General features: G+C 40.3%; 1 protein-coding gene across 1 annotated transcript in view; it reads left to right on the forward strand.

Moving 5' to 3' along the window:
- The first annotated feature begins 1,753 nt into the window (after nucleotides 1-1,753).
- LOC136771745 (metabotropic glutamate receptor 8) overlaps nucleotides 1,754-26,932 on the forward strand; it is a 91,794-nt gene continuing 66,615 nt past the window's right edge. The window contains exon 1 of the mRNA XM_066724237.1: nucleotides 1,754-1,953. Coding sequence (XP_066580334.1) covers nucleotides 1,842-1,953 — 112 coding nt within the window. The 5' untranslated portion in view covers nucleotides 1,754-1,841. The remainder of the gene's footprint in view (nucleotides 1,954-26,932) is intronic.

The raw sequence follows: 26,932 nt of genomic DNA on the forward strand, positions 1-26,932 counted from the left end.
GAAAAAGGAAGAAAATACAGATATCCACAGAAGCTTGTAGATATAGCTCTCCCTCGCTGGTGGTGTAAGCTGTAAACGTGTATGTAGCTGTATGTTTGAGAGAATGACTAAGCTTTTTTAAACCAGACCTCTAAACACAGGAGGGGGTTCAAAGAAGATTGACTGAAGGATAATGCTGTACACCGTTATTCCAAACAGCTTTTTCCTTAGAAAATGCAATTTCAATGCAATATACAAGTCCTGTGGTGTTGCCTACCTCTCTTCTTGCATGCTCAGTTCAGCCCACATCTTAATTAGAAAGGCCTACAAATAACAACAATTAAGTAAGTAGAAATATAGGGGGTTTAGTTGATCCTCCTGCAGCTTGATTGTGCCCCAATTAATTCTGTTGCCGTACCAGTGTGTATCTATGTGTCCAGTGTTTTGCTGCACAGCTGTGGGACACGTGTCCAGCGTGTCCACAGGGTATTGCTAATGTCTTTGACCTGAACATATAATTTAGGTGGGATTGTGAATCAATAGGTCCAACAAGCTGTGCAATGAATGGGATCTACTGGCTTTTAAAACAGGATACTTCTGGAAATTGTTCTATGGAGTAACAGGTGGAAAAACAACAAGAACAACAAGCCTGAAGCGATTGATGCCATTTCAATCTCTCAGAAATGGCCCCTGGGGTGTTGTGTTGTTATGGTTTTACATCTCTGGTTCTATTTTATGTTATAGTCACGAGAAATAATTTTAGCCTGCATTCCTTTTTCCTTGTTTGAAGCCCTGTCTAGGAATGGCAAACTAGAGGAATGATCAACATCTGTGGAATATGTTTAATCTTACAATATGACTATTACAACACAACTTGTTGCTTATTGTTAATAATCAATTAGAAAGACGTTCATGTGCAAATGTATTTTATTGTTAATGCCTAGTAAACATATAGTTAGTTATACAGTGTTTGGATCCAGCTGTATGGTTTGTGCTGGTTATATTGATCAGCTGGGCAATGCATATGTTTACAAAACAGATTACATTTGCTGTTAGGTAACACAATTGTTATATACCTGTAATAAACATGTAATACATAGTTTAATCTCTTTCAATGTAGCTCTTAGTAGATACCATTAGATAAATAAGCAATAGTACATTGTTTACTATCTTCTAATGAGGAATTGATAAAACAGAAAATAAATGTTTGTACTATTGTATTGTAAAACGGTTATTAAAATTAATTAAAGCAAATAATGGTCCCTAAACATAAAAGGTGACTGTGACTTTAACACATTCTGAAGGGACAGCTTTGTAGTTGAGTCTGAACCCCAAACAATACAGAACCAGGCTTGTTAACCGTGACTATAAAAAATAAAAACAATAAAACACATCACAAAGTGTTCTGTAATGTCAAAGTGTCACTTGCTTTTGTATTTACAGATTCATAATTTATGGCTGTCTTTGAATTAGCTGTAATCTGTTGCTATTACAGCAGCGAATGACATTTGTATTGTCGGCAACTCGCCGCCGCCTGCAGAATGAGAATGAGACGGTGCTGCCTCCACGGATACCTTGGCCTTTCCTTTATGTGAAATCAATCAATCAGTCAATCGGTCCCCCAGACCATTAGCTCGCCTGCCAGCCGGCTTGTCTTGCTGTCTACTTGTCTGCCTCCCCGCCTGTAATTCCTCATGTGCTAAATCAGAGCCGAGCAGTAACTAATATTGTCTTTCTACTCCTCTCTGCCTCCACAGATACCTCAAATTAGCTATGCATCTACAGCCCCCGAGCTGAGCGACAACACCAGGTACGACTTTTTCTCCCGGGTCGTGCCTCCCGATTCGTATCAAGCACAAGCCATGGTGGACATCGTCACGGCCATGGGGTGGAATTACGTGTCGACGCTGGCCTCGGAGGGGAACTACGGGGAGAGCGGAGTGGAGGCGTTCATCCAGATCTCCAGGGAGTCTGGTAAGTAAGCGTTTGTCAGGTTTTGTATGCAGGATGCCTTCCCCAGCTCCGGCCTCAAAGAATACCATATTGTCTCCACGGAATAATTAGCACTTGCTCATCCTAGACGTGCCACCTGCATACAGATCGTGCTTCACGGAGTCTCACTGCCTGACAGAGCCTCATAAAGATGCCACTGCCATTGCCTATTTTACACCGGCTAATATCGCTAAAAGCAGATCTTTCCCCAGCCAATTAAAGGGCATGGTGGGGGGTAACAGAGAGAGCAAGGACACGACAAGCGGGCTGTTCTGTGCCTCAGACAACAACTGTTATTCCTCCGTACAGCTGAGCACCGCGACTTCCTGGATAGAATGAGTGAATGTAAATGCAATTAAATTGTTACTTAAACAATTAAGCATAGTGCATTATGGTTTGTGTAATAAATAAATACATAAATAAACTAATTTCCCAATCCTGAGATGAGATTGCTAAGGCAATAGTAGAGATATTGTTTCACACAAAAGCGTACATCCACATTTCATCATATATGATGCATTGAAAAAATGATTGATTTCTTATTTCTTATATTTATGTAAGGTACTGTAATTGATCACTACTACTACTACTGTAACTAATTCATTTTAAAATAATACCTTCTCTTATAACCCCTGACATTTCACTCCAAAATGATTTGCTGCCTTCAAAAGTAGAGGATTGGTGTTTGACTGGGGGTTGACACTGCTGTAAGATTTGGATGCAAGTAAGTGCTGAGAGATGCTGGATTGATTGTGCTTTAATTTCGCTAAAAATACATGTGTGTTTTGCTATTTAAAATTATTTAAATAATTCAATCACATTTAAATACGATTATATTCTATGCTTGGTTGCAGTTTATCCAATTCCCTCTTTCTAGACTCGTGTTTTTGAATGTCTGACATGAATACATTCTGCAGCAACTCAAAGCAAATGCAGGTTTCCCGACTCTGTTTCCCAGAAGGTTTTGCTTTTTATATTTGCCCCAGCACCCTGACCTAGAAACTACACATAGATACAGAATTGTCCATATGTTCAGACAACCACTTAACCTTACAAGAACATTAATAAGTAATTGTGCTTGTCACTAGCAGCATAAAGATAAGAACTTTCTCAAATGTCATGTTTGAAAGTGTGGTTATGTAACGGCTAATATATGTGTTTCCCCTTAGAATTATTTTTTCTGAACATTTGGAATTGCTTTTAGGATGTTGCTGAAGGCTACACGCACCTATACACCTAGTCTAACCTCCTTTTTATTATTTTAAATCCTTTTAAAACACTTCTATATGCAGTCTTATTCTGCAGATACATTTCCAGGCTGATGACACAGAAAGTGTTATTAAACACCGCTGAGTACGAATCCACAGGGTGCAAATGTCACCCAGAGGTTAGAGCTGAAAAGCATAGAGAAAATTTAAACTAATCCTAATCGGAATATGTTACACTACAGAGGTGAGAAAAAAGAATAATGCAATATATTGTATAGAAAATAATTTGTATACAAACTAAATGTCAGTCTGCATTCCCTGTGATGTACACAGCGAAATAAGTTTGTATACTTCCCCCCCTAGTTTCTCTTAAGTGCCTCGTGATAATTTGTTTACATGCAATTCAAATGAGAGAGGGATGTTAGAGTTAGACTGGAATTATTTTTAATTAAGCCTTTCTAGCACAAGATGAAGAACAGCGTTCGAATACAGAATTAAGTGCAAGCTTGCAATGGCTTCTTTACTGATAGATATAATAATAATAATGCTGCCGTCTGTTCTGCGTAGTTATGTCTTTATCGTGCAGACAGCGCTTTTTCAAAGGAGGCTTGGTAATCACCCCTTACACATCCTGTCTTGTATGGTGCACATTTAGTCATTAAAAAACAAGATTGACACACGGGTTAGTCATATAATTTCGACACAGCGTTCTCCTAGACTCCGTGAAAGTCTGCACTGCTGTCCGTTTACCTGCAACGGTGCCCGTGCATAGCTTTTCTCTTCAAAATAGTTTTGAATGAATGCAGCAATGAATGAATACTTGCCCAGTTGGTATATTGCAAGAACAATCTTTTTTTTGTACCACCTATACTTAAATATCACAGCATAGTTGTTTTTATTCATGCCAAATGAAATTAGCATTCCTTTTAGTCACAATCAATCCAAAACCAAACAAAACGGTTGAGATGTCTCCATTAGAAAGCATGGTAAGATAAAAAGTTTACAGTGCAATGTAAGACACCATGAAAGACTTTACATGCAGTAAAACACGAGCATCACGCCCACAAGTCAGCTGGGCTGTGACCTGCCACTGTGCTTCCCTTTGTTGCTTGTCAACACTGCAAGTCATATGAGATAGTATTCTACATTTGTATTCCCAGGAGACAGCAGATTCTTACAGCTTGTAGCATTTGAGCTGGATGAAAGAACAACAACAGAAGACTTAACAGACGTTAAATTAGCTTAGGAATCGACGCTATACAACACATAGATGAAAAGTCAATAGATACGCTGTTCTACTAAATGGAATTAATAAAAACCTCTGTAGTCAGACTCATTTCTCTTTCCATCTGGTCTTCATTGCCTTCAGAAATAATTTATTAGATACCAGTCATGTCTACCAATTAACTTTTGATTCACATATAATTGCGTATCAGTTTATGAATCAGCTGCCTTAAAAAAAATGCCCGTGAACATAAATTAATTATTAAGGACTCGCCGAGGGAAGCGTTGTACAGTAAACGCTTTTTTTTAATCTCATTGGTCAGTTAAATCTCAAAATACATCATTACCACATATAATTTCAACAGCAGCCCTCCATAATCAGTTACATGGTGTTGGTTTATTCATAAGCGTGTCTGATTTCCACTGCATGTGTTATATAGATGATTGCAAACTAGGAAAATGAGTTCCTCAGTAGGGAAGTGACCAAAGCACGAAGAGGCATATTTCTCATCCTGTTTATTCCTTCATATCCTGTTTTCTTATTTTTTATTTCGGATACAAGGCAGTGCCCTAGTCCTTCAACTAAAAAACATTCATTAATATCTGACGTCACGCTTTATTCCTGAGCTGGCTGAGGGAATGTCTCAGATCTCCGTATTGTGTCGGCTTCCCACCGGCTCCCTCATTCTGCTGGCTCCTCTCAGTACTGCGCACTTAAATGGAGCCCCAGACGATGGGGACAACCGGGCCTGCGCTGTGAGGGAAGAATAACACCCCACCAGCCCCCTTTCAGAGCAGGGAAAAAAGGCAGGAAAAATAAAAAGGCATATGCCCTTTTCAAGAAGATATACAGCCTGAGCTGTGAGGGGAAGGTCGCTCTAAACGTGCTCGAATCACAGGTGGGTTACCGTGCTGCGGAACAGGCCAATCGCGGCACAGATGACTGCCGAAAAAGCACCGACGGGCACGGCCTCCCCGATCCGTGTGCCTGTGAAGTCGGCCGAATCCCAACACACTCATTACATCCACAGTGCCAGCCTCGGGGTAGATTTACTGCAGTGTCTGAGCCTGGGAGAAGCAGTGGCACTTTTCTGCTGACTGTTCTGTAGTGACCTGACAGACGTCTGTTCTTTTTGACCGGGCCACGCATTACTCAGTGGGCATATAATTCTCCCCGAGTCACCCGAGCTTATGCAGAACCAGGGTGACACGATGTCTCTTGCTTCCGGAGGCCCCTTCGTCTCTCCCTCCGTCATGCACTTCCCCGCTCAGCCCAGCCGTGCTTCAGTGAGCTACCTTTTAAAAATCATAATGCTTAATCAAGTTAACGACACCTGAAAGACCGCCAAGGGCTCTGTCAACAGTACTCTGTTTGTCCCTGGAAACCTGTGAGAGAAAAAGAAAATCCTCTACATATTAGAATTCATAAACAAACACTGATTAAAAATGCAGTGCGGACAAAACACCCAGACTGTAGCAATGCCACACATTTAATAATTATATCTGATATTCCTCTCCACCCAAATTATGGGCAAGTTCTCTCTATTGAGTATGAATCACACCCAATGTGTATTACAGGATTTTGCAAGTCACTGACTTTGCATTGCTGAGGATAAGCTGTTATGGATTAAGGACGCGTTTTACATAATAATGCAGAGAATATGGAATTTAATCTTGTTCCAGAACTGCCTGTTTCATTTCTTAAATACTGGTAATTTCTGAATCACTGCTGCGCACAAAATATGGGTTTACACAATTAAAATAACTGCAAATCCGATGATATTAAAGAGCAGATTAAATATCTTGAAGTGTTTATTTTATGGTATCAATATATATTTTTTTCAGAGTTACCTTTTGTTGTACCTTGTGCACTTTATAATAAGCTGTAAAAGAAAAGAAAAATTAATAAAAAACAGTATTATTTGAAGGTTGTGGGAATTCAGCTATGGAGTTCTCTTCTCTGCTCAAAACTCAGCCATTCGTTGACCCTTCTGATAACATTGATCCCCACCCGAGTCATTGATCACGTCTCTGGATTGTGAATGAATGAACCTCAGTCTGACACCCAGCCTGCTATTCTTAGGATGTGTATCAATGTGTGTAACATTTATTGCCTACAATTTTAGGGGAAATGTGACTTATATTTAAAGCTGATGTCTTAAATTTGGCCTTGCTTTACGAAAGTGGTCCAAAAGGTTTGGGATTCAAGATCTGAAGGGAAGAGCTAGTTCTTGAGGAAAATTAAGATCTTGGTTACTAGGATATATTATATCACAAAACCAAAGCAATGTTGTGTACTTATTGATTGTTCTTGTGTAGCTTTGCTCCATCGTTCAGCCCTTTGCAGGTAGGACTGGGTGCCTTCGGGGGCAACATCAGGTGCACAGCTGTTTCATTTGTATAATTATTCCCACCTAACAAGCCCAGCGAGGGAATGTCTATTCAGTCAAAGTGTGGACCATTAAAACACGGTGCTCTTCGTGACAAGTACATGCAATTGCATTTAAGCTACATTATTGATATAGAGCATTTATCTAAGTCTAGCCTCTCAGCCATATTGGTATCAGGGAAACCTGTTAGTCATTCAGAAATACTCATGAAAAATGACACTATACATACGCCATCATTTTAAAGTCAAATGCCCCATTTATGTTTTTTCCACTTAACTGAAAAATAGCACCAGATTTTACTGTGGTAACCATTGTAAAGGAGAGTGTGTTTTAGTCAGGATCCTTTAGCAGGATTTGTGAAGTAACCTGAAAGTTTCCCATGCAAGAGCGTGGGATGAGCCAGTTACATAGCTGGGTAATCAGAAGCTGTTGTTTTTTGTCTTTTTAATGGAATTTGAAAGTTTAGAGAAACTGAGTTATTGTGGCTCGGAGGAGGCAATATATGATATAATCCATAATTATCTCCGTAAGGAAGGGGATCTCAGGAGGTTCAACGAATGACAAGTACATGTCTCCCATAATGCAACACAAGCTACCATCAGCAGAAGCAGAACAACTAGCTAGGCATGGAACAGTGTGCGGAAATGAGGAGAAAAACGCGGAAAGAGACGATAATCCAGCGGTTTGAAAGGCCAAGACTTTGTTAGACATATCTCACCCCCATCCTGACTTCAGTTCAACATTTAATCTCCCCGTAGCCGAGGCGAAAGTAAACATAAATCTCTGAGAAGCTGGCATAATGGGGGAGGAAACAGGATGAGTGTTGTGTAAATAAACAAGCCAAAAAAAATGAAGTAAAGACTAATTATTTGTGGCAACCGCATAGCAGGTGTTCTCTGAGATGGTCTCTTCTGCTGGAATGCAGTCAATTAAAACCATGGAAAGTGAGAAATGCAAAATGTTACTGAACCCAAAGTAGATGCGATTAGATCTCATTTGCAGTAGGTTTTTCCAGTCCGGGTATAACTTAACTATTTACAACCTAAGGTTTTACAAGTAACTATCGCAAACAAGTCATAATTTGTTATTTGTTATGTTTTAGCACATCCCCAAGTGTTGAGGATGGGCCTCTCATTTCTAACCGTTCTTTAAAGCCTTTTCTTTATGGTCAGCAGACTACAGATCACACCTTTAATGCTGTGCTGTATAAAGTTGGGAAGCATTGTGTGAAAAGGGTAAAGGATTTAATGTGAGTGCTGGGGATTATTATTTCTGTGCATCCCACAACAAATACTGTAAGAAAACTGCTGTCTTGGTGAGAAAGTGCTTCTCCTCTTCTCTGACCACAGTCCTACAGTCTGAATCAAAAGAACCTACTGTTAAAAGATCTCAAGGGTCCTTCAATTACGCTATTGTGTCTTTGTGATTCTCACCTTGTTCAGGTAACATGCTATTATTGTGGTTTTGTGTGGTTGGTGGAGCCTTTCTTCTCATGCCTGTAAATGCGACGGCTCTGCCTGATTGTGATATTTAGCCAAGGTCCTGATGCATTTTCCCTGCTAGGATTCCAGTCGAGGCGTTGTTTACGGAGATAAAGGAGAGCGAGCTGCCCTACCTGACAGCGCTGTGAGTGAGTCGCTGAAATCTGCATTAACGTGGAAGAAGGGACCTCTTAAAGCTGGGCGATCAACCAAAACCTGGCAGTCCATTCAGGCAAATAAGACCTTTATCGTGAATAGATGTTTGGAGCTATGCTTTCTTGGTGAGAGGACACCTGCCAAGTCTCACCGTACCAATCCCCCCCCGACTGGATAATCGTGCAGTTTGGGAAAATGGCCACTTGACATCTGTGCCTTTGTATATCGCTTTCATTATCAATTTTGCCTCAGAGTTTCACGGGGGGCAGAAATTTGGCAGCCTCCCTCACACCAATAAACTCTGCCAATACAGAGGTTTGTTGCTTGGCTTCGTGGATATGCTGAAACAAAAGAAAACAAAAGTACCGTAAGGTGTTCCCTATGGTTTCAGTGGTCGAAAGTGAGAGAGATGGTTTTTTTTGCACATTTTATTTACCTCCTTTGCATGAAAGATTGTTTCGGACTAAATTTTTCTCCATGTCAGCTTCCCAAGGCAGGGATATGGATGAAACTGTGGTGACCCGATATCTCATCAATACAAGTCTTGAGCTTGTGCAGCACATTCTCCAACTAGAGAGAGAATTAAAGAGTGAAAAATTACACTAATTACTGAAAGGCATTAAAAACAAACAAAAACAAAATTAAGTCACCAAGAAAGGTTTTGACAGAACTTAAATACCATTTAACACCATTGAAACACCATGTGAGATGTTATTTAGCACCGGTACGGAGTTTGACAGTGTGTTTTATCGCGATTATTATGCACTCTCCCAGTCGAGCCCAGTGGCAAAAGCTCAACAGTGGCAGAAGTGCTGACTTCACAGCTTCTGACATTAAAGAAAAAACAATTAACGTAATCAATGTGTGCAGACTGCAGTGTTAAAATCCAATTTACAATGTTAAATGATCAGACCTCCCCTTTCCATTCATTTCAAGACGAATGCCCAGCTGTTAGTCGCAGACGGTGACGTATGATTGGCATAAATCGTCAATAATAACCAGTAACCATTTCCCCGCGCCTGTAAATCAACCTCCGGTCCTTATCATGTGTTCCCCCGGTGAGACACGCACAATCCCAGCCTCTGCTCTGTCCTGGGTCTGTGACTGTTGATGATATTTGAACCTCGGGCTATTACAGCCAGGGAATGAGCAGGTAATGCGGGTTAAGAGCAATGATTTAATATAAATGCTCCATACCTCATTTATAACCTATGAGAAACCCCATTATTCTAGTTTTCCTGCTATGGCACTAGCTCTAAGGGCATTGGACTTCCTCTGCTACACCTCCTGCAATGTTGCTCAGAGCGTGAATTAACAAAGGGAGAGTAGGTCTCATTTATTCCTTCTTGGAGTTCATCTAACGGCAACAAAAAAGAAAACCTTTTGTGAAGATTAGAGCATTACTTTTTCTCCATTTTCAAAATTAAGCCATTTCCTGCTTTGAAGCCTGGCGCGTAATTTAGTCACACATTTCCAAAGAATATAAACCGTGAATTTCAAAGTGTCATTTTCGCTCGCCTTTCATTTTCGCGGTCAAAACTTGTATTATTTAAAGGCAGGAGCTGAATTTTATTCCTTCGCGGAGACGGGACATTATATTCTTTGCCTTCTCCCGGAGCCGCGAAAATAATTTATTGTGTGTTTTATGGAGGAAAGTTTTAAGTAAAACACAATGAGACGACTTGATTTAAGTAAAAATTTTCGGCGAGAATTTTGATTAATTAACTGCCCGGCCTCTATTAAGATTCATGACAGAACATGTGCGTGGCTCTGTTGCTGAGCAGCATTATTTTTGATTTATACAGAAGGTTAAGATTAAAGAAACTGATCAAATCCCAACATCTCATTTAGGCCCTTATGTTTAAATGGATTGCGAAGCGCAGTAATTAGACATGAATCTTATAAGTGGACTGAATCAATAATTTCTGTTTTCGGCTGCACAATGTAATAGATGGTTCTACCGCTCCTTAAAATATATATACACTCACCTAAAGGATTATTAGGAACACCATACTAATACTGTGTTTGATCCCCTTTCGCCTTCAGAACTGCCTTAATTCTACGTGGCATTGATTCAACAAGGTGCTGAAAGCATTCTTTAGAAATGTTCGCCCATATTGATAGGATAGCATCTTGCAGTTGATGGAGATTTGTGGGATGCACATCCAGGGCACGAAGCTCCCATTCCACCACATCCCAAAGATGCTCTATTGGGTTGAGATCTGGTGACTGTGGGGGCCAGTTTAGTACAGTGAACTCATTGTCATGTTCAAGAAACCAATTTGAAATGATTCGACCTTTGTGACATGGTGCATTATCCTGCTGGAAGTAGCCATCAGAGGATGGGTACATGGTGGTCATAAAGGGATGGACATGGTCAGAAACAATGCTCAGGTAGGCCGTGGCATTTAAACGATGCCCAATTGGCACTAAGGGGCCTAAAGTGTGCCAAGAAAACATCCCCCACACCATTACACCACCACCACCAGCCTGCACAGTGGTAACAAGGCATGATGGATCCATGTTCTCATTCTGTTTACGCCAAATTCTGACTCTACCATCTGAATGTCTCAACAGAAATCGAGACTCATCAGACCAGGCAACATTTTTCCAGTCTTCAACTGTCCAATTTTGGTGAGCTTGTGCAAATTGTAGCCTCTTTTTCCTATTTGTAGTGGAGATGAGTGGTACCCGGTGGGGCCTTCTGCTGTTGTAGCCCATCCGCCTCAAGGTTGTACGTGTTGTGGCTTCACAAATGCTTTGCTGCATACCTCGGATGTAACGAGTGGTTATTTTAGTCAAAGTTGCTCTTCTATCAGCTTGAATCAGTCGGCCCATTCTCCTCTGACCTCTAGCATCAACAAGGCATTTTCGCCCACAGGACTGCTGCATACTGGATGTTTTTCCCTTTTCACACCATTCTTTGTAAACCCTGTGCGTGAAAATCCCAGTAACTGAGCAGATTGTGAAATACTCAGACCTGCCCGTCTGGCACCAACAACCATGCCACGCTCAAAATTGCTTAAATCACCTTTCTTTCCCATTCAGACATTCAGTTTGGAGTTCAGGAGATTGTCTTGACCAGGACCACACCCCTAAATGCATTGAAGCAACTGCCATGTGATTGGTTGATTAGATAATTGCATTAATGAGAAATTGAACAGGTGTTCCTAATAATCCTTTAGGTGAGTGTGTATATATATATATATATATATATATATATATATATATATATATATATATAATGAAAGGGTCTATAAGTCGCACTTGATCCGGATCAGAAATGGCAGTGTAAAGATGCCTATAGACAGACACTGAGACCACGCCACCAAGGGAATAGTTAATAACCATTTACTTCAGCCAACAACAACATCCCCCCATCACCACAGTTTAAGACTTCGCCGTCGCATCACGTAGCCTGCTATTTAAATCTCTGTCTAGACCTGCGAAGACGTGGGGACAATCCCACACACACAATTATATTTATCTATGTCTTCATTTATCTATTTACAACAAGACCTAAAACAAGCTAAGTGACAGTGAGAGGCCTGTGCATTGCCTAATGTGTTCCCCTGATTATTATTTTGACACACAGAGGTAATAAGACCACCTATCACGAGAGCATAAATAGCCCAGTAGGTAGATACATCTTAATGACTTCTCTCACAAAAACAAAGCCCAGAGTTGGTTTATTTGCTTGTTTGTTTTTTCCCCAATCGTGGCTTTTTCTCCTAGCTTTCATAAACAAATGGCCGTTTTAACGATTTTCGAATCAATCTGAAGTCAATGTACACACCTGGGAGAAAGCGTATGAAGACGCGGGGAGAGAGCAGTGGGAGACAGAACGATTAATTACTGGAGACAACGTGATGAATTGTGAGAGTTCCTGTATTAGCAAGTGCATTATAACATCAAATTTTTGATCAGTTTTTCGACTGTATAGACTTGCACTGTGTCCCTTTTATTGCTGTCCACACGGTACAATTTACGTCTTTGTAAATGGCTTTGCTGATTTCTTGATTTCTTTGCTGACGTCTAATGGTTTTGTGCCATATATTGCCTCCGTGCCAGTCCCAAGCTTGTAGACACAACAGTAAAACACACACACAACTAAGTGCTACGTACAGATTTATTCATATATTTTAACTGCTACCTATATTTGTATGTAAACCCTCATTATTTAAGGATGTTGTTTTTTATTCCGGCACTAACAACACCTAGCAGCACCACAGGAAAGATGCGAAGGAAAGTGATAAAGATGTCTGCTGCTAATGGGGACTGACTGAGCTCATGAGCTTAAAAGTAACAAAACACAGGCAGAGAGAATTAATATATTCACACATCTTTCTATCTATCTGGTTTATCTGTGTAATTAATATATATAAGTGCACACTTCCCAGAAAGTCTTTCAGCACATTATCACATCAGCACAGACTTCAGTGAGAAACATCTGGTTATATAGTAAACACCTTATTAATGATTAATTTATTAAATAATATGTGTTGCCAATTAAGCGTTTGACAGCAGCGTTCTTCACGGCAGGAACGTTGATCACACTTTTGACTTCACGGTACCAAACTCAATGACGCACAGTGAGGAGACGAAACGTTGGCCTTACGTTTCTAAGCTCTTGAGAAAATGGGTCAGAATTTATATTGCATCCACATAGACGTAATTTGATACTCGTCTTAATTAAATTTCCTCCGAGGCTCCAATCAGACTTTCGCTTGATAATCGAGTCCATTGTTGACTCGATTCACTCGCATTCCCTTGACTGCAGATACTCTACACAACTTATTTATCCTCACACATAGTCTGCCTCACAAAATATGTTTTTTTCCCCCTAGCAGTTGAACACTATTAATCTCTGAAGCCAAAAGATACCCTCAAAGATCCAAAACGCTGCCCTATTTTATTTATAAACCCTTTCAAGCCCAAGATAGACCATCTGTGGTTTCAGTGTAATTTTCCCCTAATGCATTCCTCTGCAGTACATAATTCATCCATAGTGCCATTTTTACATGGATTCTTAATGGAAGCCCTAAAGGATAAAAAGAGACATCTGAAGTTTGTTTATGTATTTTTATATATAAACATTACATTATGCCCTCGTATTTAGTTATTTATGTGTCTAGTTATTTGCGGTGTCTGTTTCAGCTGTGTTGAACTTCTTAAAGTTGGAAGCAGACCTATTCAATTCAATGAACTACAATGCATGTCCCACACCTCCTCAGTGAAGGAGATTGGAGGCCAGGACTATATCTTAATTACATTTCCTCCACCACGTCTTTAAACTGAGCTAATCGCTGAAACACTTTCTCACAAACTGGTCTAGTTTAGATGGATCTCCTTTAAATAATTCATCACAGGCAGCGCATTTCAAAATACTCCTAAACGGGTAATCTTTGAAGTTTAACAGTGCACCAACAGACTGTTTGTTCAGTCAGACTAATATCCAAATCTGTGTACTCAGTTCCCATTTGAAATAGACTCAAGTGTCCGGTTTGTATTGCCCCTCAGTCCTAGCCTACAATTATGAGGCAATAATTATTACTCATTGTATTGAATGTAGTTCTTTTGGGTTTCTTTGCTAAACAGTCTGAGGTGGAGTAGTAGGCACAAGGCACTTTACAAGAATATATATACATTTTTATGATTAAGCTCAAAGTGAATATAAATGCTTATTAAAACAAGTGTGCTGTCCCATGATTAAAGCAAAACAGTGCTAGCTCGAGTTCAAAGAAAAGAAAGCTAACTTTCACAATCTGTTTCTCCCAGATCTCTGCTTTTAACGGCCGGGCAGAGATTTAATTTCCAGGCAAACCTAGAATATACATTACAATAAACACAAATTAAAAATAACGCAAACTAAATATCCAGATAAACAACAAAAAAGAGAGACATGGGGGATGGGGAAGGCAGAGAATCAAAGATGATCTTTGTAACGGCGTTAGCAAGGAAGCTCATCTGCAACATGCGCTTGAATAAAATTTGTACATGGGCGCAGCTGCTTTCTTTGAAACCAGAAGATTTATATAGTTGCTTACCGAGGCATTTTATTTCATTTTAATAAGCTACAAATGTTACTGTTAGAGCCTAGCCAAGAAACAATACTAATAAAGTGATGATCAACACAGACAACGGTAATATAATAACTCAGACTAATTACATATGAGTATAGCAGAAGAAAACGAACAAGGTGAGACGGGGCTTTTGGGCAAGGATGATTCACCACATGACAAACCCATTGTGTATCTGTCCCGCTCACACGCAGGGCTGAAGGAATGTGTCGCAGCCACACAGCGCTTGTTTCAAGTGTCTGCGAAAACACTTCATTACGGATAGGAAATATCCTTACTGTACCCAAGGATTCTTGTAATTAGAAAATAAAATAACATTGCTTTCAACTTCTGTCTGAAAGTTGAGAACAAGTCCCTCGCTCTACTGTTGTGCACTCAGTAAATCCTGTGCTCTTTAAAATATATTTTTATTTATGAAGTGATAAATTACTCATGTTTTCTTCTAGAATGTGGTTTATTGAATTCATTTGGATGTTTACTGGGTTTGAAAATGCTCAAGCATACAGAGAGAAGATCCAGTCCTTTGTTTTATTTTCCGGTGCACAGAATTACAGACTATTAAAATGCATAATGGCTTTATAAGATTTTGTATTGAGGCATTGGCCGGCCATTACAAGTCTACTGAGTGACCTCAAGTTCGTGTAACATTGTTCCCTGGAGATCCATCTAACTTAATCTGTGGAAGAGTGCGATCATGGTGATAGAGACGGATGGTATTTGTGAATTTCTCTGACACAGAACGCTGCTAAAACTCAATCAAAAGGGTCAGCTGCTTATTCGGTACATTACGAACCCAATCTGACATAATTCCCCGATCCGGGCACTGGTACATTGCAGTGCTAGCTTGTCTCGCTCAGATGGACGTACAGAAGTCTGGATAGCGGTTCTGTTTTGGATTCTAGAACCTTAAGAACCTTTGTTATTGATGCTTGGTGTGCCTCGTGTTCCTGTATACATACATGCAATTCTCCTCCTGCCTTTGCGCCTCAAATTGCCAGACATCTTGAGAAGCAAAACGGTTTTAGTGTCACTCCTTCATTATCTTCTCCTTCACATGTGAAACAAAGACGCACGCAGAGCCCATTAGCATCAAGAGAGGCCAAAACATCGCCTGGCAGGGATCTCAAAGTGCACCATGCGTCATACCGCCGCAGTCCCTCGGAGCCCGGATCGAGAGGAGTTAGAAAGATCCCAGACTGCGATTGGCGGAGTCCGTTATATAACCTGCGAATGTTTGGTGCGAGTTACAAGAAGGCATTGCAAGCATTAGGATATTGCTGCACATGACTCCCAGAAAAAGAGACTGAATTTGCATGAAACTGCAGAAAATGTGATTGCGTGCAAACGTCACGAAAACCAACCCCGAGCGTTTTAAGTAAGACTTCTCCTGAGAACACATCGTGACCAGCAATTCTAATAGCGGGATATCATTCCATATCCATGAAGAATTCAATCTGTAATGGGATTGGCACTGCATCAGTCTAGTTTGCCTGTGGTTCTGTATGCAGAGGTAAACTTCTGACATAGTGCTGCTAAAAGTTAACATTTATATCAGTCCTCTGAAATCTGCAGCTTCATCTTTATAACCTCATTAATGCAGTCTAGAAAAGGAACTCACCTTGCCCCAAAATATTGATTTAATAATCAGATAGGATTACTTTTTATAGTTCGGTACACAGTGACATAAGAGTATCTTATCCTGGTTTGGAAATTTGCGTATTAAGTGGATTTGTACATCAGTTTAAAGCAATTTTCGTTTGAAGGTCTCAAAGGTAAACCACCTCTCAACTCCAAATGCTTCATTCTGTTTTTCACGCAAAAAATTAATTACCGCTCAAGTGAAAAAAGGAAAATGTTTGGACAGACTGTACAGATCTTCTAATGGCTGTAATTTAGAAACAGGTTGACAGGGTTGAATTAGAGTGTCTTTAGTTTCATGACTATATATATGTGTGTGTGACAGTATTTCACTTCTTCATATATGCGGTATATATTTTTGGTGTATTTAGTATTGCTGGCAACATGGGCAGGAGAAAAATGCAATCAGACTGGCTACACATTTTCTGTTATTTTCTGTGACGAACATAATCATTATCACGTGAACGTAAACATCCTAAAGGATAATACGTGTCTTAAACTGCAGAGTAGAAAGAGCTGAGCAGAGACATTGTCCCGCACACTTGATGAGATGTGTTGTTTTTAATCTGTGAGTCAAATATTGCCATTGCTGTTGTGCTGCTGGTTGTCTCTGCTCTTCTCTGCTGAGCAACAGGAAACGCCAGCCAGTCTCCTGATCCAAAAGTTTGCATATGTGTTACAATCTGATCCGCTGGCTGGAAACGCTCCCGTTCAGTCTGTTTGGCACCCAAATTAATGTCTGTTCAAATAAATATGTTTTCTTTTTTCTCCAAGGGAAAGACTAAACAAAACATTGCAGAATGATCGGTTTTTAGCGAGGACGTTTCAGGGAAATGGTGGGAAGCCTGCTTTAAAATGTAGATGGATGTATTTTCCAGTCAGTCCCTTGCTGGACAGATTCCAGCAGAGCCTTTAACCCGCATGTGAAACAGGCGTGACGTTTACCTGGCTCTTCTCTGAGGCACGACCTGTGTTGGCTCCTCTTACTGTGGGTTCCTTCCTGAGAATAATGTGTGTGTGTGTGTGTGTGTGTGTGTTGACGTCTTTTAAAATAGATGATGTTTGGGTGACATATAAAACCTGCTGGATTGTCACAATCACATGTGAGAAACCAGCCAATAACAGAGCAGCATTTGTAAACATTCCTCTACCTCTTATCTCGTGTGTAAATGTCATCCTGTGTCGAGAATGATCAGTATTTAAAAGTTAACAATGGGTTTTCAATATCAGTTCGAACACAATACATTGTTGAAATGGTTTTCTCCCTTAATGATAATCCTGTACTATATACTTTAAAATATATTTCCATATACGATAGAGTCTATATTAGAGCTACACACTGTGGGGTGGCTTACATGTTATCTCTGTGTCGAGGCAGCTGCATTTACTGTGGCAGGGCTCGGCATTAGTTGCATTTCAATGCACTTTTATTTAATGAGGTCTAAGAACCATGCAATATGTGACAATGTGGGCTTTGATTTTAGCATAACCATATGGGCCAGCTCTCTTATTATTAGAGGGGATTTCAAGCAAGTTTGTTATCAGTGACCTACTTACTTATTCAGCATGGGAAATAATTCTGTTCTGACTCACTGTAAAAAAGAAAAAAAAAATGATAACAAGCTGATGAAAGAAGTTGCCTTTCAGCTTTTGGTTGAGCGCTCTTGATTTAAAGACTTTCACGGAGAGGATGTGACTTTATCTTCCACGAGAAGTGTCCGTTCTCACAATCCGCAGTGGGCGATTGCAATAAGAAACAAACTAACAAATCAAGCAAAATCAAACTGCGCCAAATAAACAACAACAAGAAACAAAAGAGAGGGCTTCCTTCTGATGATGATTAAAAACATAAATCAAACATTCGTGTGCAGACGTTCTTGATACAAGATGTCAGCATTCCTCTGTGGCTCCCTGTGTGTTTCAGCATGACCTGTACCATGAAATATGATCTGTACCATGAAATTAAATCTTTCAAGTAGAGTTAGAATACAGCACATCAGAAGTCAACTGCATTTTACCTTTGCTACAGTTATAACAGTCAGGGAGGGGGGGATCCTCCTCAGTACAATAACAATTACTTGTTGCACGCACATGTATTTACACAGCTGGAAGAAGGAACAAAGCGGCAGATTTAACCCATTACAAAACTGTATCAAAATAGAGATCATTGCATATTAATACTCGACTCGATTATTGACTTTCATTGACTTTCAATATCATTGATAGGGAAAGCACTGTTGTTTAATGTTGTATTCATGTATTTAATTATTTGATTTGATTAAGTTTTTGATTCATACCAATGTATTTAGCTTACAGAATTAATTTGTCTTTTTGTCTTAAACAAGACCTTCTGTGAATGTCTCTTTTGAGGGGATTGGGTTTGGTTTACTGGCCGTATGAACATATCCAACACTTTCATTCTCACGTCGTATAATAACACTGTAATAACTGTCTTGCTGGTGCCAGTGGTTCATTATATATTCATTATATTTCCCTACAATCATTTCATTCGCATCTCTGCTGAACGTCGGAAGACTTTTACATGCAGACACTTCAGCTCCAAGGGGCCTCTCATCTTGTCCCGGAGTCTAATCTTCCTACTGACACAATTAAGACCTGCTTAAACTTCATGAAGTATTCATCACCGTCTAACTTCCTCTCCCTCCGTACGCCCACTGCAGCGTTTCCCATGGTGGCTTCACTGAGATTGATAAGAAGTGCTGCAGGATAGGGGATGGCTGTGGCACGTTGCAGGATGTCATAAGAAATGACTCACGCTTAAAGAAGTGAGTGAAACATAAACTCATGGTAATGCAGTGGAATCTCACATATATATTGTGATATGTACATATACAAAATACGCACATTTAGACCATGTTTGGATGCAAGACCTAAACATAAACTTTTTCTGTCTCTTTAAATGCTTTAGGTTCGATGCGATATGTAAATACTGAAAAAATACTGCATTTCACCTTCATTCGTATGTAAATAATATTCAGCTTAGTCAGGGGGGAAGAAATTAGTTTCAAAGTAATAATAACTCTCACTCTGAACAGACTAATGTGTTTGAAGCCCTTTGGGGCTATTTTAGATGCCTGAAAACATCTACAGCCCGACTGCATCTAGTTTTTTAATGATCCGATCTTGCAAAACCTCCCTTTCTGATGGGATGTATGATTGTGCAAGTCTTATTCCTTTACTGTGACAGACTTTTTGAGGTTTTGGGGCTAAGAGGTGGTTTAGAGCTGGGATGATCCTGTGTCTGGGTCCCAAAGCAGGAGCCCGGTGTGTCTCTTCAAACTGCGTCACTGTTAGAAGTTCTGCAGTGGCTAAATTGGTTGAAACCTATAGTCCAGATAAGTATGGGCTGTGCTGGTATAATCCCTGAGATGTTAACCCACTATTAATAGAGTCCAATTGAACAGATAGGACCTGTCCACCACTGATTATTAAGCATATTGGTGTTATTATATCACAATCCATTGTTCTCATATATAAGCCTGTTATAAGTTATTGATGTGTGTTAATATATTGGTTATTATACATTTATAAACTACCATGTGTGTAACCTTAAGCTACAGTGTTATCAATACTACTTTACTACTAGTACTACTAATAATAGAAGAGATGAGGCTCTGTTAGCTAGACTGTGGGACGAATGACGGATGAATTGTGTCTCATGAATTGTGAACGCAGTGTTTGGTAGGGAAAGCGTCCCAGAGGCCCAGAGCGTATCTCTGTGATTGGGGCTATTGTCCCTTCTAGCAAGAGATAATGACAGGAACCTCATGTCTAGCTGAGCTTTCAGAGAAATTGTGCATGTGTGCCAGTGCTGTACAGCAGAGTGAAAGAAAAAAAACATCCTTCAACATTGACTTTCCTCCGCTTAACTACATTGTGGTGTGTAACCAACCCCATTATATTTCTATTATTCCATTAACAACAGTACCTGACTGCACATCTGTTTTACATTAATGTTGCTTTCAATATAATCTCTCTGCCCCGAGGGTCCACTGGAGCAGGGAATCTCAGAGTCAGCAGGAAGATGGCATACAGAGCTAAAAATGGGTACCTGCTTCTTCTGTTTCTTTATTTTATTCCCGTTTCTTTATAGAGTCTTATAGAGCATTCTTCCCTGACAACACCGACAGGAGTGAGTCACGCGATTGCAGGACATCCCTGTGAATCGAATAGTGTGCGTTTCCCAGACTTTGATGGTTCTTATCACTGTCCCCCTCTGCTGTCTCACCTTGCCCAGCCAGGGAGAGAGACATGTAGCACGTGTGCCTTGTCTCAAACACCTCTCCAGCATGCTCAAAATGCAACACCAAACTTTGTGTTGCCAGGTTCAGTCCACCACAGAACAAATCAAGACAAAGTTTGTGCCAAGCCGCCATTTGTTGTTGGTTTGTTGCGTTTCATCTCGGGTAACCTCCCCTGTAAATGGATGACACATCAGCTGTCCTTGTGCAAGTTGCAGACCTAAAAGGGCAGCGATGCAGTAAAAGTAAGATTGAGATGCTTTCATTTATTTTATTATTATTTTTAGAAAGATAATTCAGTACACAGTTTTAGAGTGTCTTTCTCTTTTGGAAACCCATTTGCCACAGTTGCCATTGTTTCTCATTTCAGGACTTTTAACAGGTGATAAAAGTATTGAATTTCTGAATTTTACATTCGTCCTCCTCCTGTCAGGTCGTCTTCATCTCCTGTTTTTGAATTACACAACGATCCTGCATCATTTCCTCTCCACACATACCAATTCTTGCATCTTAGCCTTGAATACAAATGCAGTTGGATATATCTGGGCCTCTTCAAAAGCCGAAACGCTGGTGTATTTCCCTGAAAATGTCACAGATGGAATACAGTCGCACGGTAATTGTTGCCTGTCCAGGGGGTCAGAGCATTTTCCCTTCTGTCACGGTGTTAAAGTTAGTTAGTGAAGAAGAAAAAACCCAAACACAAAATGTAAATCTTTGTCTATTAGAGTGGCGTTGCGATTAACATGACTTCCACTTAGGGTGACCTAGAGGTACATGATTTAAATAGTTTATTCTGTGTGATTATGATTCGCCTTTTTGGCAGTGATGTGAAAATGAAGGTCATGTAATGGGATAGGTTGGGGGGTGTAACAGAAGACAGCTTTATTTGAATAGCTTTTCTGAAAAGACTTTGATGTGAAATTATCAAAGCAATTAAAGTCTGCATGGAGGAGAATATACTTTGTTACCCAGCGATGCTTTCTGCTTAAGAGGCAGGCAGTTAAAATTTTAAGTGCAGTGTAGATATATTCTTGCCAAAGCAACTGATTGTTTCTGGCTTGCATGTCTTAGGTTGGTCTACATGAATACATCCTTGTTGTATTCTAGAATATATTTTTATGATTCCTATTTCAACAATAAGGGAGTTTTCACTAGTTTTCTGGCCAGTCATGAGTAGATTTCAACATATATAAATGTTCAGACTGTACAATGCACTAGTTAGAGCTCATCTGGATACTGTGTGCAGTTCTGGGCTCCACACTTCAAGAAAGATATCGCTGCTCTAGAGGCAGTTCAGAGGAGAGCAACCAGACTTATTCCAGGTCTGAAGGGAATGTCTTTCCAGAGCAGCAGGGACACACGCACCCGGGGACACAAATGGAAATTGGGCTTCAAGGCATTCGAGACAGAAAACAGGGGACACTTGTTCACAAAGAGAGGCGTCACAATCTGAACAAACTCCCCAGCGATGTGGCTGAAGAGACAATTTGGGAACATTAAAAAACAGACTGGATAGGATCCTTGGATCACTTAGTTATTAATGGACACCAAACGAGCACGATGGGGCGAATGGGTTCCTCTCGTTTGGACACTTTCTTATGTTCTTATATCTTTCACAGTCTAGACTTTCCTTCTATGGAGAATCTACTTTAGTAAATGGTATGTACTTTCACGTTCGAGTGACACCTCAGTAATGCGGCCATTCAGTAAGTCTTTCTTTTAGGTTCCCACGACAATTGTACATATTTTATTATCTTTCGTGCCCCCAAGCCTGCTAGTTCTAAATCCAAAGGTTTGTTCCTCTGCATTGGACAATGACAGATCAATGAATGTTGGCGCTCCATAGTAATTTCTCCTTTTGGTCTCTATTTGAATCTATCCATTTTATTTTTGGTAGTTTAAACACCCTCTCTGCTAATTTCCCTTTGCCATTTTCTTCAACTGCAAATCATCCGTTTTAAATTAGGCTTTCTTAAGTAGTACACTGGCGTTTTTAATTTAATTGGCTTGCTTATCCTGGATGTCTTGGATTTATCAGCCTTTGATGCCAGTGGTTTAGTTATTTCTAATTTTAAATTTCTCCCCTACATGTTGGAGAGAGTTATACTCAGACAGGCATGATTGCACATAGGTGGCTAATTGAGTGGTTGTATTCAGATGCGATCACTTGTTTCTCCCGTCCCCTTTACCACTAATTAAGGCCTGCATGCTTTTCTCAAAGGTGAGGTTCAGGATACTGGGTTCTGACATCCCTCAAAACCACTGCATTCCCATGAAAAGACGACATGAACCCCCCCCCCCCCAACAGCGAGTGTACTTTAATTGTGTCTGTCAAATTAAAATATCTCAACTCCAGCAGCCTCCACACTGCTCTGTGGCTCATTGAAATGGAAAAATGTTCAGGCAACCATGTGGACACAGAAAGATTAATCATGAGAAACACCTCAGACCTGTTTACTTGTCTTGTCATATTTTATAATTATTGTTCATCATTTATTTTAACAAACTATACTATGAAGTGTATTCTTCTTTTACAGGAACACATAGTACTGTATGTGTGTTGGGGGGGTTGTTATATTTCTTACGTATGCTGATTATCTCTAGCGCACCTGTGATACCACCGATCAGGTGTGCAGACGTTTATAAATAACTCTTGACACGTGCAACAAATCAAAACTACGAAATCTCTGAGGTTGTGAGATAAAATCAGCTCAGTGCAGATGGATGGATGTTTCCGTTCTGCTTTCTTTGCTGAAACCAAATTAGTAACCTCAGAATACTGCTGTCCTGCATTGATATTATTCAATATCTCCGATGGATGCAGATGGGCTGCTTCAGTATAACACAAACAGAGATCAATGCCGGGTGATATCTCCAAACTTGGTTTTCATAATATTGCGAGTAATGCTGCGGAGTCGATACAGTATTGATATTTCCCTTAGTGTTGTTTCTGTGATCTCACTTAGTCCTGCAAAACTCAATTCATTTGTGTGCTCCTGTTAACAGGATACTGTATGTCACCCTCACTGTTTCAGTCTTCTAGTAAGATCTGCCTCTTCCTAAGACACCCTTCCTTTCGCAGAGAATATTCACAAATAATCACATTTTATTTTGTGAAGTGCCTTTTCGTGGTGAAATTGGCCATAATGTACTTTACAATGAGTAGTGTTACAAACAAAGTATACTTCACTGAAAACAGTACAGAACTTGAATAAAGACTCATTTAAAGGCAGTTTATATATTCATACAGGAAGTTTACAATCGAGAGGAGGCCATTCGACCCATCGTGCTCGTTTGGTGTCCATTAATAACTAAGTGATCCAAGGATCCTATCCAGTCTATTTTTAAATGTTCCCAAACTTTCAGCTTCAGCCACATCGCTGGGCAGTTTGTTCAGATTGTGACACCTCTCTGTGTGAAGAAGTGTCCCCTGTTTTCTGACTTGAATGCCTTGAAGCCCAATTTCCATTTGTGTCCCCGGGTGCGTGTGTCCCTGCAGATCTGGAAAAGCTCCTCTGGTTTGATGTGGTCGATACCTTTCATGATGTTGAAGACTTGAATCAAGTCCCCACGTAGTCTCCTCTGTTCCAGGGTGAAAAGGTTCAGTTCCTCAGTCTCTCAGTAGGACATTCCCTTCAGACCTGGAATAAGTCTGGTTGCTCTCCTCTGAACTGCCTCTAGAGCAGCGATATCTTTCTTGAAGTGTGGAGCCCAGAACTGTCCACAGTATCCAGATGAGCTCTAACTAGTGCATTGTACAGACTGAACATTACTGCCCTTGTTTTAAATTCTACACTTCTACTCTACTCTCTATATATGTAGAATATAAATATACCTAAGGTGCATAATATATAATAAATATAAGGTTTCAGACAAGATACACAAATGGAGATCCTTTGGAAGATTTTTGGAAGATTTGCAATCATAATTCAGAGAACAGAGTCAAAATCTACTAGCATGAAAACTGATCACTATAATACAAGGTTTGGGAAATTACATGAGTCGGGGAAATTATCTTCTGGGCAACAACAACAACAACCTATATATGAATTTCAAATTTGATTTGAATAATTACCATTTGGGCGATTTAATAACTGTCCTCTTTTGTGTGACACATAGTGGGTGATGATTACAGTGAGACACTTCATCACAACACAGCTGGTCGGGTCCGAGCAACGCGTGTGTCACTCATCTGTGTGGGGAGATTCGATTTCAGTGAATGTGCAGGTCGTTAGCAGCGCAGTCTGGCAGAGAGGGGGAGATGGCACTGCTTCAGACTGCCTGTTGCTGGGCCTGGATGGAGATGGTGTGGGAACGAGGAGAGACACCCTTCATTCACAATCGCTGTCGTTACATCCTGATTTCATTCTCTACAAATGGAGTCACCCTTCTATCACCAATTTATAAACACCTGGAAGTATTTAATTGGAAACAATTAAGCAGGTGGTTTGGTGAATTCAATCATTTAGATACCGCTGGAGGAATCCCCTAATAGCTTCAGATTTCAAGAATTCTCATTGGTTGAGTTGCTTAATTGCTTAATCACTCCCATGTGTTCCCAGTATTTAGAAATTGGTGATTTAGGGTGACCTATCAGATTAAGTGGATTGGGTCTCTCCAGGACCAGTGTTGGAGACCCCTGCTATATATGTTACACTATATGTGACATTTCTAAGTAAACACGACAGCAATTTGAGATGATTGTTATTGCAGCTTGTGCACCCCGTATTAGGATTGTCAATTTGCAAAGGGATAATCATTTGAAATCGGCTTCCCAGCACCGCGCCAGTGTGCTTCCACGTATGAAGCATTGAAGTCTCCCCGTTTTAGGACTCTTCTCCTTCTTTAATTACATTTTCTGTCACGTTAAAAAGTCTGCAAATCAAATTACGTTGTTTTGCGGCCAACGCGGCAATCAATTCCAGGGAAGAAGCTGTCTGCTTGTGACGAGAGGACTCGAGACGTTGGTAATTAAATCTTGCTCATGAGATATTCATTCATGCACACCAGACAATTAAATAATTTCCACAAAATACTTAATTGTTCTCACACAATGTTGAATAGTTTGCATTACATCATAAATCATTCCCACAAAATAAATAAATGAATACATAAATCACTTCTCAGGCTGTACAGAGTAAATCGGAATAGTTTTTTGAAGTTTAACAAAGGCTTAGTAATCGCTGAGCATTACAGGTGTTACAACCATGTTTCTATTAACCTACTAAATGCATTAATATCACATTATACAGCTCTGGGAAAAAAATAAGAGACCACTTAACATTGATTTCTGAACTTGGAGTGGTCTCTTAATTCTTTCCAGAGCAGTATATTATAGTATACATTATAAATTAAATAATCACCATGACCCCGTTCTAGAGGAAGCCGTTATTAAAGATGGATGGATGGGGGATATGATTTAATATACAATACATTCGCTATCGTGGAAGATTTGTGATGCTGTGTCTGTCTGTCGTTTGTCACAGTCGGAAGCTCGGTTTGGGATGGTTTCTAAATCTGTCTGATCCAGAGCGCTGCCTTGAGATGCCTGGAGTGACAGATGAATGACAGACACAGGGCTGCCGGCCTTCTGACTCGGACACATCCTTGCACTTTCTGTTAAAAAGCCCTCTCTTCTCTCGCTCGTCCTGATAACATTCATGTGTGGTGTTTTGGAAATGTCTGCACTGCAGCGGCCTGTCCGTGTGATCTTAGTTATGATACAGCTGTGGAGAAGGAGAAAGCTCTTTCGGGGTGTCAGAGGAGCCGAGAGGGCATTTCTCTGTGCTGTACGGGGCTGTGGAGTTGAGAGGGAGTATTTCTCTGAGCCGTTCCGTGCAGTGGAGTTGAGAGGGAGTATTTCTCTGTGCCGTACGGAGCAGTGGAGTTGAGAGGGAGTATTTCTCTGTGCTGTGTAGGGCAGCAGTGAACCGGTGGCTGTCCCAGTCCGCTCTGCTTCCGACTATCCCGTGGGATTTTCAGTCAGCATTCGAGGTGGAAACCCCAAGGACAGGCGCAGAGCAAAGCGTGCGTCCAGCTGTGGGCATCACTATTTCAGGACTGCAAAAGGCAGACCTACTTCAACAGATTCCCTGGGGCATTTCTCTTTTTAGGTGTTCTTGAAACCCAGATGCCTGCTGCGTGTCCATTTCAGGACATAATCGGTTTAAATTGAACGTAGTGCGACTGAGTAGCCCTTCTTAAGGGCATGGTTACAGGTACAGATATTATCTCGATGTCGAGTGTGGATGTTGGATATAAATAAGAGTAAGTATTTTATTTTTATTGGTAATAACATTCCGGAATCTGCATTTACAGGCTGAATATTTGCCATATATATAGACACTATCGCAAATAATGTTGAGTAACACTTTATGGCTGGCTCAGCTGAGAGTACATTAACCTGTGCTCCCCATGTACATTGGAAATTGTGGTTTGATTCTAAAATCAGCTGTTTGATATCACATTTTATATGTCCCACGGTAGATTAAAAAGACAATCATCTGTTGTGATTTAAAGCAG

This window comes from Amia ocellicauda, chromosome 15, assembly GCF_036373705.1.
Source record: "Amia ocellicauda isolate fAmiCal2 chromosome 15, fAmiCal2.hap1, whole genome shotgun sequence".
NCBI classification, from domain to species: domain Eukaryota; kingdom Metazoa; phylum Chordata; class Actinopteri; order Amiiformes; family Amiidae; genus Amia; species Amia ocellicauda.